The 15,517-nt window shown below is 36.3% G+C and overlaps 1 protein-coding gene across 1 annotated transcript in view; it reads right to left on the reverse strand.

Annotated features, from left to right (window-relative positions):
* Positions 1 to 15,517, reverse strand: part of Dusp16 (dual specificity phosphatase 16) — an 84,041-nt gene that overhangs the window by 10,885 nt on the left and 57,639 nt on the right. The window contains exon 5 of the mRNA XM_047548728.1: positions 2,700 to 2,859. Coding sequence (XP_047404684.1) covers positions 2,700 to 2,859 — 160 coding nt within the window. The remainder of the gene's footprint in view (positions 1 to 2,699; positions 2,860 to 15,517) is intronic.

Raw genomic sequence — 15,517 nt, forward strand, 5'->3', positions numbered from 1 at the left:
TTCATTAACACACAGGTCTTGGCATACATGAGTGCTAAACTGAGGCTTAAAACAAAGGAAGAAATACACACAGACCTGACAGAGAGAAGGGAAATGTGTGCAGGAAAGCCCTATGATAGGCTAAACACAGTGCACAGAAAACAGCCTGCCTTGGCTGGCACTCAGGAGCTGTGTGGGAAATAACCAGATTTCACAGGTGGGGAGCAGCTGCAGGAGGGTCTCTTGGGAATGTTAAGCTAAAAGACACAATTTTTATGTAGGAAATGAAGGAGACTCTTGCAAGTTCCTGAATAGGGAATAAGAAGGCAGTGATGGTGACAATGGAAATATAAACAGCACATTAGTACTACAGAAAATCAGGAATAAAATCTAGGCTAAAAAAGGGGAGAGAGGGTCATAAATAAATGGTAAGGACTTCATGAAAATGAGGAATTATGAGACTAAGAAGATAGGTGGTAATAACAAAGTGAGGCTGCAGAATACAGCTCTAGGGAGGGAGGCATATGAAAGGAGGAAATTCTCATTACAATTATTAAAATATTCCAGTTCAGGAAATAGGCACACAAGCATGACCCCCATGTTGGGGGCTGAACCCAGGGCTGCTCCACCAGTAAGCTACATCCCCTGCCCTTTTTTCTTTGAGACAGAGTCTTACGAAGTTGCCAAGGACAGCCTCAAACTTGCAATCCTCAGGCAAACAAGTTTTAACCAACTTACCCCAAACCACTTAACTATTAACTAAGGAAAGCTAGACTCAAATACTGACAGTGTGGCTTTAAAGTACATGATTTTTTTTTTTTTTGGCGGGGGGGGGGGGGGTGTTGCTGATACATGCATGATCTTAATCACCTCCCTACCTTGTCTTGGTGCAGTCATGAGTTTGGTGTGAGGGAGATGGGGGAGGAGGCAAAGAGACAGGCAGGAGGGAGCAGGGACTTTATAATAAGCAGTCAGATGCACTAGAGGGCACCTCATGAGAACCCCACAACACAAACAGGCAAATTTTGCTACTACTGCCTACACTGACTAAAAATGAAAGATAAAACTCCATGAAAACCCGAGTTCTTCCACCAAACTCAGAGACTTAGTGAAATTTAATCTAAATAACAAAAAGAAAATCCTATGAGCCTTCAAGATATAGTGTCTAGGTATAGGGGTACATCTTCAAATTACATAATCTACCATGACTAACCACGACATAAACTACCATGGAGAAAACAAATAGCAATTACAGTGAATATGAAAAAAATGAGATTTTTGCCTTCCATTATTTGAGTGGGATAGGGCAGTGGCTCTACTAAATAGGATCAAGCAAATAAGTATGTGTTTATATGTGTATATGTAACCAACTGGAACATGGTAAGTTCCTTTTGCATAAATGAAAAGTGACATCATGATCCCAATATCTCCCATGAAAGAAGAAAATAATTGGGAGTAAAGCTACTGTACTCATATTCTCTTTTTTATGAATTCCTCCTAAACGTAGGCATTCTGACTTAACAGAATCAGGTTGTCTTATGATAGATCCTGAAATCATACTTTTAGCTGAAATTAAAGTGAAATGTCTCTGGATCAGTGTGACATGCAATGGCAACATTAATCATAATTATTATTTTTCAAAAGAAAAATAATAGGTGAATGCTATGCTGACAACATTTCCTAGAAGTATAATGAGAGAGTATTAATTTGGGGAATTTTCTCCATGATTAATGTGAATAGTCATGGTCATTTATCTTCAGCTATTTCACAGAATGCATCCTGATTATGAAAACTCTTGGCAATCTGGAAATCTTGAAAAAAAAAAAACTATTTCTGAATTACCCAAAGCTCCAAAAGCATTACCTAGAAAATCCTCTCCTAGATGGTAAAATATAGTTGGGACTTAATTTGCATTATTTGGCTTTTTTTAAGAAACTGGTTCTTTTATTTTTAACTACAGTAATTCAGAGTATTTCGATATGGATTAAAGTGTTCAAACATGTGTGACTGGCGGTGGACAACAAATATGGACATTAAGGGTCAACACCCTATTACGCTGCTCATGAGTGAACAGTTTTCTCCTCTGTTCGGCCTCTCCACACAAACTACACTTTAAACATGTATCACCAATTACCATCAGCATACCTGATCCTGTGGAATCAAAAGGTCACAAAAGGAATAAGGACTCAGAAACTCTGAACAGGCCCAGGAAGCAAAATGTGGAGCAGGAAACAATGTGTGTGAATTTGATTAGACCCAGAACTACTTGAAATTATTGACACATGAATTGAGGTTCCAATATCTTGTGACATATAAGAGACTTTAAATAAATGTACTAGGATTTCCCCCGCTACCAGATTCGACTTTTTCTGGGGAAAACAGCAAGTAAAGTATTTTACAGGATTTGAAAAAGTTGTGTAAGATTTAATTCCAAAAGCTTAACTAATTTTTAAATACTTGCAACACATAATCACAGATCCTGTGAGGCTTAACCTTGGTCCTATTAAAAGTTAGCTAACAGGTCTTACAAGACCAGTCCCTTAGGAGAAGCACAGCACGCACACCACCTTGACAGCTAAATGAGAAAGCAACATGTTTTTTTCTGACTTTTGAAATCCCTGTAACAGGTTCCTTTACTCTAAAGATAAAAAGAAGAGAGAGGGGCTATGCTTACAGATGAAACTATAACTCAAAAGACTAATGCTACTTGAGTTACTTACCAATGAAATCCACTGATTTGTCCAACCATGGCAAAATTTTCTCACAGAAGCTATCATTGACAGGCACTCGCAGGAAATGAGATTCGGGGATAAAGTCAGGCTTTGGACAAGTATTGCTGGCATTTAACACATAACCTATTCCGTTCTGTTGCATCAGCTCCTAAAGAGGGAAAAACAACTGAAGTTACCAACAATATGATAGATAACATGATAATTTTGAAAGATTAATGTTATGATAAAAATTACCAGTTTACTTAAAATAATTATTCCAAAACCCCAGCAAAATGACAGTCTAGAGAGGAGGAAAAGAATTTTAAGGGGGAAAAAAAAAAAAGGCTATTTAAAATAGTACAGGAACTGAGGTTGTTGCTCAGTGGTAGAGTACTTGCCTAGCATGAGTGAGGTACTGGGTTCAGTTCTCAGCACTGCATATAAATAAATAAAGGTCCATTGACAACTAAAAAAATATTTAAAAAAAATTAAATAGTACCATACTCCTGAAAATTATACAAGATTAATATAGCCAACCCTCTCTCATCTCCATTGCTAGAGAGAAAAATGGAACAAAGAATACAAAATAAAATGACCATTTACATAACTTTAGAATATGTGCATACATAAGAACATTTTCTTCCCACACTAAATATGCTGGTATTTCTCTAAGATATAGTTCTAGGCATTCTTCTAGAACTCATTTTTTTTTTTTATTGTAAACTAATGGGATACATGTTTCTCTGTTTGTACATGGTAGAACTCATTGTTTTTGAAGGCTGCATCTTTCTATAGTTTTAATTATCTGCTCTACATGCTGCTGGGTGTGTTTATGGTGTGCATGGTGTGTGAGTTTATATCTCCTCTTAAATTTCTGGCTACCTACTGAATATTAGGATGTTCCACAGGCCCTTCAAATTCAGAATGTCAGAAACTAAATACATCTTTCTCCTTTCTCTACCTCAACCTCTTGTTTCCTCTCTATAACTCCCAAATTGGTTTATGGTAATAACATTCATCCATTCAGCTGAACTAGAAAAGTAAGATCATCTGGCTCTTTTCTCTTCCTTGTAACCCCCTTCCAAATGGCTGCCAGATTTTTTGGTATTGCCTCTTCCATTTATCTTCTCTCTATTCTTATTCACTGCTCAGTGATCAATACTCATCAAAATAACTTAAAAAGCTACCAGAGAACTTGAAGTTTACAGTGCTTTTCTCTCCAAACCATATTTTTTAAATAATTTTTTACTTTTTTATTAAAGTGTTATGGTTATATATAGTAGTTGGGTTCATCCCAACAAATTCATACGTCCATAGAATTCAATTTCAGTTCATGATCCCCCACCCCAAACCATATTCTTAACAACTACAGTTGTCTTTTTTCTTTTATTAAGACAGGGTCTCATGGTGCTGCCCAGGCTGGATTCAAACTCTAAGCTCAAGTGATCCTCCTGCCTCTCAGCCTCCCCTGTAGCATGTGCCACCACACCCAGCTATAGCAATTTTTCTTATAATTAAGTACAAGATAATTGCTTTATCTACACTCTTCTAATTTTATTGTCTCATTTCCTGCTCCTGTCCCATACAACCACCCAATATCACATGTACACTTACCTTCTATGCTTCTGTTTACACCACTCCTATGTTTAGAGGACCCTGTCCCTTTTCCTGATGGCTCTCTTCGCACTTTTCCTACTTTGTTTAACCAACCTTATCTATTAACTCCTTCCCACTGATGCATAATTAATGATTCCAATTTCTGCCCTTTCAAAGTACTTTGCTCACATCATTAGTAGAGTGCATGCCAGTGTCATCACCAACTCTAGTCTCCCTATTAAGTAATGAAGTAGATTGAGATATTTGGTTGTTTTTCTGCCTTTAGCACCAACTATGTAGTTGCACTAACTACCAATCTGTTCATTTGATATCCCATCTACCAGACAAGCCTAAACGACCCCACTTCTTTAGTTATTCCATTGTTGCCTTTCAGGAAATGTTCCAAGCCTCTTATTCTAAGCAACCTTGGTCATTTCTTTTCTTGGAAAGTTAACTTTACTACAAATCCTTTTCAACTACCTAAAAAGCAGCTGAAACATGTGAGTCCACTAATGTATTCATTTAACACATTTGGCACAATAAATATATTTCATCTTACATAAGAGGTGGACAGAATACAGATTTTGCATACAACCCTTATTGTTGAGATGACAATGTTAAGAAACAGCTTTTGGAACTAGGTGGGCTTCTTAGATTGAGCAACACCCTTCAGCTATGCCAGAGCCCAAGTCTTCTGGTGGTCACCTAGCTTCTGTTACGTTAATAATGGCTATGAAGACCTTTGAGTTTTTTGTTTTTTTTTGCAGTGCTGGGGAATGAACCCCGGCCTCGTGCATGCTAGGGAAGCACTCTACCCATGAGCAACACCTGCTAGCCCTTATGGAGACTTTAACGATGTTTAACCACAACCTCTAAAACTTTTGTACTTGTGGTAAAGGTTACATCTGTTTTTCTGCAGGTGAACCAAAGCTATATCAAGTTTATCTAGTACCATTCAATTAATCATATGGTCCAGAAATAAGTTCAGTATCTCCCAGGTAAGAACTAAAGTAGGCTGGCCACTGGGTTAAATCGGCCTTTGAGGACTTTTTCACCAGTGGTCCTTAGAGAAAAGAACCACTTTATCTTTTCTACCAACAATACTATAGATTTGTTAAACTTAAAGTAAGGGAAACTAGGTGCAGTGCTACATATCTGTAATCCCAATGATATAGGAGGCTGAGGCAGGAGGATCTCAAGTTCAAGACCAGCCCTGGCAACCCAGTAAGACTCTGCCTCAAAAAAAAATTTTTTTGAAAGGGCTTGGGATGTAGCTTAGTGGTAGAGTGGTTGCCTACCACCCATGAGTCCCTGGGTTCAATCCCTGATACTGTAATCAATCAATCGAAAGAGTAGATCCTGTTTCACCTGAGTCAATAATGAAGACATTCTAGAAGTTTCTAAGAAAAGGGTGTGACACTGCTGGGTGCAGTGGTATATGCTTGTAATCCCAGCTACTAGGGAGTCTGAGGCAGGAGGATCACAAATTCAAGGCCAGCCTGGGCAACTTACCAAGATCCTGCCAATAAACAAGCAAACAAACAAATATGGGCTGGGGAGAGGGAGGCAAGCACCGGTATGACACTACAATGTTATATGCTATACATAATCCAAAGATGATAGGATATTTTAAGGACAAAACATGTTGCTATCAAATGTCATTTACCAAAGAAAGAATATAACAATGTACACTTCTGCATAAAGCCTAAAAAACCTGTATTTTATGGAAATGTCAACCTATATTCTATCAAAAACTATTTGTTGAGCATCTTTCCTCTATAGAAGGACTGTTAATGTAATGCTGTATGGCACATCTTAGGAAAATAATATTTAACATGTAAAGAATGCCTAAGTGCCAAGTACTGTAATAAGCATTTAAATAGACTGTCTCACTGAATCCTCATACCCACTTTTTGATATGCTATTATCATCCTCATTTTCCCAAGGAGAAAACTGAGGTTTGCTTAGTGTTTTTCAAAGTCTCACTTTCACAAGCTAGTCTGACTAGCTAGTAAGTGGTACATTAAGATTCAAATCCAAATATTCTTATCTCTAGAATCTACACTATTCATCACCATACTCTGCTAAACTTAAGATCCTTCTAAAGCAAATCAGAAATAATTAGACTACATGTGTATTTTTTTAATTAAATGAACTATTAGAATATAAAGTTTTAATTTCTTTTTTATCCTTTTAAACTATAATAAATTAGAAGGCAAAGGCATGACATTCTGGTTTTGCACTTCTTAGAGAAGACTTGTGAGTGATTCAGGCCATTAGATGGTTATTTGAGAAGAGACTCATCCGAGTTGTCTACTTTGTCCTCTTTTTCTCTCTCTTCACCTCAACTGCAGTCATAAGCATTATAGTGCTGGTGTTCCTGCCATGTTTATAACAGTGTCTTCTCTGGGATCAGAACTGGATGCCTATAAGCATGTTCATGGACATGCTGCTTATTGCCATCACCAAACTGCAATGGCATTGCTATGGCTAAAAAGGCAGAAGACATGAGAAAGAAGCAGTTCTGACCTAAGGAACATCAATAATCCAAGTTTACAAAGCTGTTTAATCACTCATAAACAATATATCTCAAAAGATGAATTTCAAGTAACTGGCAAAAGAGGAGAAAAAGACATTGTGTTTAAATTGAGAGACACTGTCCATTATTTATAGAAGAAAATTTTAAATAAAATGAAATGAGAGCCAGGTATGGTGGCACACACCTATAATTCCAGAGGCTCAGGAAGCTCACAGAAGGATCACAAGTTCAAAGACAGCCTCAGAAATTTAGTGAGGCCCTAAGCAAATCAAGACCTCGTCTCAAAATAAAACACAAAAAAGGTTGGGGATGTGGCTCAGTGGTAAAGTACCCTTGGGTCCCCTAGGTTCAATTCCCAGTACCTCCCTGCAAAAAGAAAGAAATTACAATGGCAAATATAACTAATAATAGAAATTTTAACTTGAAAGATTTATTTACAAAATCGATTATCCAGTAGTTTTTGAAATATGATGGGATTTGATAAAACAAATACAAATTTTTTAAAATGAAAAAAAGTATCCTATCATGTAAAAGTAAGATAAAATTTGGCTATTAAATTACATAAATAAGTGTCTTTTCATCTAAATTGGCAGTTACATCAGAAGAAAAAGTCAGTTAAAAGAAAAAAATCATTAAAAATGATACACATGGCTGGGGAGACAGCTCAACTAGTAGAGTGCTTGCCTTGCAAGCACAAGGCCCTGGGTTCTTTCCCCAGCACTGCAAAAAAAAAAAAAAAAAAGATACACACTTTAAACATTATTTTAATTTAAAACAAATAAATGTCCTTTAATTCACTAATTTCTGATGCAGGACTGACTCTTTCCTGGGTTAGCTGACCAAAGTTCTTAAGCAAATCACACCTAAATGCAGCTACCACTTACATTTTCCATTTTTTAAAGAGCAAGAACCTGTGAAACAATATCAATACAGAGATTTTCTAGAATATGACAACTCTCCAAATATTTTAAAGTTGCCTTATTCCCAAATAACTTGACAGAAAAGGAATAATTTGTCTTTCCAAAACATTTATCTTGAGTCATATAAAATGAACTCTCTTTCATATTTCATTAGTGTATGCAATATTTTAATTAATGTACATAATTATAGTAACAAGCCCAATGGTGCTGGGGCTGTAGCTCAGTGGCAGGGTGTTGCCTAGCATGTGTGAGAGACTGGGTTTGATCCTTAGCACCACATAAGAGAACAAAATAAAGATATGCTGTCTCCTGTCCATCTAAAACTACAAAAAGATGTTTTTTTAAAAAAATATAACAAGCACACTGGCCCAAACAGGTCTGCCATTCAACAACTGATGTCTGGTAAGTATACTATTCCAATGGTGGAGGCAGGTATGCTGCAGAGAAGAGCCTAAGATAGCCTACTGAAGACTTGGAAGAGATGTCACTGCATCTCTGAAGTAAATTTCTAAAGTGTCATATAACTGTTCTATTAACTTGCCCTCTTGATTAATTGTTACTGATTTTTTTGATGATGTACATACAAGTGTCTGACAGGACATCTTAATGTTTTTAATAGTGCAACTGAGACTGAACTACAATTCTGAAAAATAAGTATTTTATGTGATGATTGTTTTTATTCACAGATGAATGTCAATTCCTTCTTAATAAATTATAAAGCATTTATATTTCATAGTTTTGTTTCAACATATTGTATAAAACATATACAACTGAGTATTTACTCTGTTCCATAATTAAATATTATAATTTTCAAACTTCCAGAGAACAGTCATCTTATACTGTTAAATATTTAGCTTAACTTTGTATTATCTAGTAATACATGCCTTCCTTCTGATAAGTCCTTTTCTGGGCTTCAAATATCCTCTGACACCTTGGCCTTTTCTTTGCACTCCTTAGCTTAGCTGCTCACTCTCATGAGGTCTACCCTGGCCTCTTTCAATACTAATAACCATAACCCTTCCATAATCTTTATTTCATGTAGCCTACTCTTGGACCATTCCTCTCTATCCAGTTCACTCTCTCTCACCACTACCCTTGAAGTTCTTCAATCCTCCAGGATCAACAATCTGATAATCCTACTCATCTTTGTCTCAGTCCATCCCCATTATGTCTGTCTGCTTTCCCTGCATAACTGAAATTATAGTCAGTCCTTATAATCATTCCCTTGCTTTCACTCTCCATTCCTTTGCCCCCTTATCACCTATTCACACTCACTTGGCAAAATTACAACCCTAGTTAAGCCCAATTCTACACCTAGTCTGTCTTTGCAGCTGCGCAGTTGAACATGGCCAGGAAAAACACTCTCCAATGCTACCTGATCTCACTTTCAATTCATGCTCACAATCACAGTATTTCCCTAGCCCATTCATTTCCCTTTTTCTTCAAACTCTCTGCATGTCCCTGCTCATTCTCACTCTCAGATGATGGATGATATTATTTCCTACTACACTAGAAAAAGTAAAACAATCAGAAGCAAATTTTGATAGACTTCTACCATCCTTTTTTTTTTTTTAACCAGCACATGTATCTATACACTCTACCTTTCCACCTGTTGCTATGGATGAACCTGTTCATGTTCCTATGGCCAATCCTGGCATTTACTTAATAAATCCCAGCCCCTTTCACTCAAGGATATGGCTCTAGCTATTCTCTCTCTCTCTCCCCTATATCAATTTTCCACTCTGCTGGATCTTTCCCTCTACTGACAAGCTGCTATTTCCCCCCATCTTAAAAATATCTTTTCTCACTTTCCATCTCCTCTTCCACCTATCACTCCATGTCTTGTCATTCTTTATAGCAAAACTTCTTGAAAGAGCTGCTTATCTTGACTTGCTCTCTCCAAATTCCTTTTATCTCCTGAATCCATTCCATTCAGGCTTTCATTCCCACCATTCTCCCAAAACTGCTCAGGGATCACTAGTACTCTCCACGTTGCTCAACTTAATGACCAATTCTTTTTTTTTTTTTTTAACATTTTTTTTAGTTGTCAATGGATCTTTTATTTTTATTTATTTATATGTGGCGCTCAGTATCAAACCCAGTGCCTCACACATGCCAGGAAGTGCTCTACCACTGAGCCACAGCCCAGCCCCCCAATGACCCATTCTTACCATCTTCCTTGACCTACAGCACCATTTGGCATACTTGATTACATCCTCTTCCTGGAAAACACTTTGTCCACTTGCTTCCTGACTACTACAATCTCTTGATTTCATTCCTTCTCATTGGTTTTACTTCAAGCTGTTTTTATTTATTTGGTTCTATCACATTCATTCAATACCTCTTTGTATCATGAATATTTGCCATCCTCCTGCCTTAGCCTTCCAAGCAACTGGGATTACAGGTATGTACCACCATGCCTGGCTCTTAATAATTTTATCCACTCTTATGACATTAAATACTGTCTTTATGTTAATGACTCCCACATTTATGTCCCCTCCTTGAGGGACCTCATTCTGAATTCATATATCCATCTGCCTACTGAACATGTCCACTTGAAAGTATACCAGGCATCTCAAACTTGGCCATGTCCAAAACTGAATTTCTCCTGTTCTACCCACAGGTTTCCCAATGGTAAGTGCATCTCCCAATCTCCTTGACATCTGTCTCTTTCACACACCCCCACCATCCAATAAATTAGAAAATTCTAGTGGCTCTAAGACCTTCAATTAGGCAGTTACACAAATATAACTGCTACCATCTTTGATGCCAACCATGCTTCTATTCTGTCGGGAATACAATCTATTTTCAACACAAGAGCTAAAATGATCTAAAATAAGATGTCAGATCATGTAACTACTCTGCTCAGAACCTATTAGTGACTCCGTTATAGAGTAAAAGCTAACAACTTTATAAAGATGTTGTAATGGCTTGTGAAGTCTTGATCTCTTCCTGTTAGGAGTAACTTTGACACACTTCCCGTATTCACTGTGCTCCAGCCACACCAGTCTCTTTGCTATTCCCTAATCATACAGATAACACTTGTACTGGCAGTGGCTTCTACATGTGCTGCTTTTTCTCCAGATATCCAAATGACTCTTTCTTCAGCCTCCTTCAAGTGTTTGTTCAGATGTCTGTATCTGGAAGAAGCCTACCTCCATCACACAAGTAATTACAACTTACACCCTGCACACATTCCCTGTCTCTATCCTATTTTCTTCACAGCACTTAACCATAATAAATGGGTAATATAATAAATTATACTAATTGCTTACCTACTTACTATGTTTATTGTAAAGTTTCTTTCCTCCAGGATGTATGCTCATGGAAAAAAAAAATGTTCTCTCTTCCTGATGTAACCCTAGCATCTAGAACACTTGTCTCGCACATGCAGAGGGTCAATAAGTATTTGATGAATGAACCACTATTTTTAAGAGAACTAAAGTTAGGATCCATAACTAGTTTATTAGCATCTTTTGATGAAAAATATTTGCATATATTCCTTACACAGTGTCATTTTATAGGTCATAGTAAAATGTCATTAATTTATATTGTATTTATTTTGCAATTTATGAAAGATTGATTACTTAGGTTTCTCAAATGTATTAAGAAAGGGTTTTTGGGGTACATTTGCAGCATGAGGGAACTTTTTAGGAGACTTTACAAAATAATTTTTAACATGGTAAACTGAATAAAGTTGTACTGTCTAAAAATTAAGTTATATTGGTTTATTCTGAAAAATTACCATCAAGGTATTTTGTAGGGCCTCTGAGGCATAAAGAGCAAGCAGCCTTATTGAGGGATGAACAGTCTACTGTCAATTGGGTAGTTACACAAATATCAATGATAGAAAGAGGTATCGAATGTGATTGAGTAGAATAAATAAAATAGCTTGGAGTAAAACCAAAGAGAAGGACTCTGAAAAGGAACCATAATAAGAACTAAAATTATCATCTGAAGCTTGAATGGGGTACAGTCACACCTTGGATCTGTGAGGGACTGGTTCCAGGACCCTCAAAAATAGCAAAATCTGAATACTCACATCCCTTATATAAAAAGACACAGTATTTCTATATAACCTACACATATTTTCCCAAATACTTTATTTAAGTCTTTCTAAATTACTTATATTACCTAATACGATGTAAATGCTATGTAAATAGTATACTACATTGTTTCAGGAATAATGACAAGAGTCTGCACATGTCCTGTACAGATGCAGTTTTTTTCCCAAAGATTTTCAATCTGTGATTGGTTAAATCCATGGATGTGGAACCCAGGAACACAGAGGGACAACTGCACAGGTATTGTGGATCAATTGTAGAAAGTAAAGACAAAATAGAAAGATGTCTGGAGCACTGACCATTCAGCACTGACCATGTCCATTCAGACATGGAGAGGACCAGCAGAGGGAAAGACCAGAAGAAGTTAAGATCTGGAAAGACAAAATTAAATCATAGAGGGTCTTAAATGTCAAGTTAGAATCTAATTGACAAGCTAAAGAACTTCACCAAATGCCATAATGAGGTTAATTAATGCATGAAATCAAACTCTTAATGGACTTATTAAAAACAATTTGTAAATAGTTCATGTGAAATCTCAGTGTGGCATGGAACAGCACAAAGTATATGGGTACTGGTCTGAGAAAAACCTAAGGACAGCCCAGCACACTGCCATTCATTACCTGAATGATCTTGGGTAAGATACCTAACCTCTCAGCCTTAATTTCTTCATCTGTAAAATAAAGCTAATGATGTGTGTTCCAGAAAGCTGGCATGAGCATAAATTAACAATGTAGAGTCTTATTAAATGTTTCTTTATGACATTTTAAAGATAGCTTGTGAATTGTATGATGTTAATTGTATTTCAATAAAGCTAATAGCAAAACAATTTTTAAAAAGATGGTAATTATATTTTTCACTAATCCAAACTCTCATTTCTCCTAATTGGTATTAAGAAGGGAAGTTATACTGAACATAGCAGGCTGAATTTAAGAACACATTCTCCTGCTAAGTGAAACAGATGATCCCTTAAGAACTTAAAAAAATGGGTTCTGGTTTCAATATACAACTAAGTCGAATTTCAAAAATATTTGTGAGTCAAAAAGAAAGTTTTATTATTAAAATTTTCATTCTTTTTTATTTTTTTCATTTAAAAGACTATCTCCTAAACTATGTAATAAATTTTCTCCTGGAGCTGGACTAATTTCTAAGTGTAGCTTTTATGACCTGTTGATGCAGGCCATGGAGCAACAGAGTACAGATTAATAGATGGCTTTAATAAAACCACTTTTTTTGGGCAAGTTCCTCATGTTCAGCTAGTCTGAAGACAAGAAGTCCAATTAAATCACTCTGGGCACAATAATTATAGACAAGGGAATTATAATTTACCTTACTGAAGTGAATTTCATGACTCAATTTGCATTTGTCACTCCACTTGCTTTTAAAACTGACCAAGTCCTACTTCCTCCAGCCAGCCTTCTTCAAGCTACAAAACCCACTCTATCACTCACTTTAGCATCATGCCTACTCTACCCTATAATGACAATAATGATGTGTGTCCCCTATAAAGCAGGGACTGTACCTGATGATATGCAAATCATATGAATATCACATCAATAGTAAGAGACAGGAATTATTACACTTTGCAGATGAAGAAACTGAGATTCAGTAACTTCAGTGATATGGCTGGTAGGGTCAAAAACAGAGATGCAAAACTATCCACTCCCAAAGCTGGCTCTCACCCATCATGCAGTGCTGCCTAAGTAATGGTAGTCATACTGTGAATCACTTTGACTTGTGAATTATTGTTTAATGAACATGTCTTATCTCACCAACCAACTTGCACAGTGTATGATGATTCTACACTAAATATTTGTACTGATAATTCTGATGACCTTCTGTCTTCCTACATCATATATTTCTCTTGGAGACCCTGAAAGCACCATTTGATGATATTGTGTCCAGGATATTGCCTAACTGCCATAAGAACAACAGAGAAAGTAGCAATAATCTTAGTGGCACGCAAAACAATAGGGGTTACATAGGGAAACTAACTTTGCATGTTAAAAGGCTGTAATGAAAAGCTAAACAAAGAATTTTGACAGTCAGACAGTAAGCCAGGAAGAAGAAGCAGATCTCTCTAGTGAAGCAGCTCATCTCAGACACAGTGCAGGTTAGTAACCACTGGCAGCAGGTAATTCTCCCATACATTTCATGTATTTAAATGTGAAACAAAAGTTTCTATTAAAGTTTTAAGTGATAATGAAGAAAAATGATAAAGAACTTTGACTTTCACATAGTAACAAGAGATTCTCAAATCCCACATATTTCAGATACAAACTAGGCATCAGCAAATGACTTTTAATTTTGTTCCCATTTCAGCTTTAGTTACATCCTGTAATTACAGATACTACAGGATGAAAGAACAGACTGTAAGAACCAAAGCACAATTTTGAGGGACAAGTGAAATAAAAGTATACTTTTGCAACCAATGACTTCTTATGATCTTTAAAAGAGAACCATATCTTTAAAACATCAGAAACAAAAAGTATTGACCTACACTGTCTAGTAAAGTAGCAACAGGCCTCTCATGGCTATTGAGCACCAAAAATGTGGCTAATCCAATTTGATATGTTCAGTAAGAATAAATCATACACCAGATTTTAGTCAAAGAATGTAAAATATCTCAATTTTTAATACTGGTTGCATGTTGAAATGTTATTAAAATTAACTTCACCTGTTTTTACTTTTTTACACAGGTTACTGGGACATTTAAAATTATGTATGTGGCTTTCATTGTACTTCTACTGGATGTGGATGATACAGAATTTGCTGTGGAAAATCAGGAAAGAAAACCTCAACTATGATCCAATAGACTTAAGATTCAATAGTCCTTCAAAATAGCCTGCTGTAGAAAATTCCATTTTCCGGAAGATGGATATTTTCTGTGTTATATAAACATGGACTTAAAATCAAGAGTAGCTTGAATTTGCATATGATCGCTGGCCCAGACCAATTCTGAAATTGGTGACATAATCTTGGTCAACTGATTTAACAACTCAGGGCCAACCTACCTTCTAATCCTATTAGGCAGCTTAAATGCAATAATATAAAGAGTCTAGATTTTTTTTTTTTTTTTTTTTTTTTTTTTTTTTTTTTTTGCGGTACTGGGGATTGAACCCAGGGCCTTGTGGTTGCAAGGCAAACACTCTGCCAACTGAGCTATATCCCTAGCCCAAAAGTCTAGAATTTTAAATGGCAAGTATTATGATCTTTCTAAGAATACCTCTGTGACAAGCTTTTAGTCTATTTTGGTGGCACTCTGTTATAGAAAAAGACTAATAAATTAGTAGCCTTGTGGGTGCTGTTCTTAAAGACTCCAAATTCTGAATTGTAATAAAATGGTATGTACTATTAGGGAAGATTATAAAAATTTCACCTTTAGAGATCTTTACAGAAAAAAAAAGCATATTGCTGCTCCTTCTTATTTAAATCAGGAAGATCAGTTAGTTTAGGCCGTTTGTGAAAGATAAATCTGGTTCTAAAAGGCAACTGGGTGATGTTGGGGAATTTCACATTTCTGGAGTATCAAGCTCTAATATTCCCTTAAGTATGAGGCTCTTGTGAACAGTGAACATAGAAATCAGATACAAATTCCTACTCATCGTTTTCAAACCTGTCTACCTTACCAGTGTCTTTTTTCTTACTATCCCCTAATCTACACATTTATTTTTAAAAAGTTTCATGACAGTCTTCCATGATGCCTCCTTG

The sequence above is a fragment of the Sciurus carolinensis genome, chromosome 4 (assembly GCF_902686445.1).
Source record: "Sciurus carolinensis chromosome 4, mSciCar1.2, whole genome shotgun sequence".
Lineage (NCBI taxonomy): Eukaryota > Metazoa > Chordata > Mammalia > Rodentia > Sciuridae > Sciurus > Sciurus carolinensis.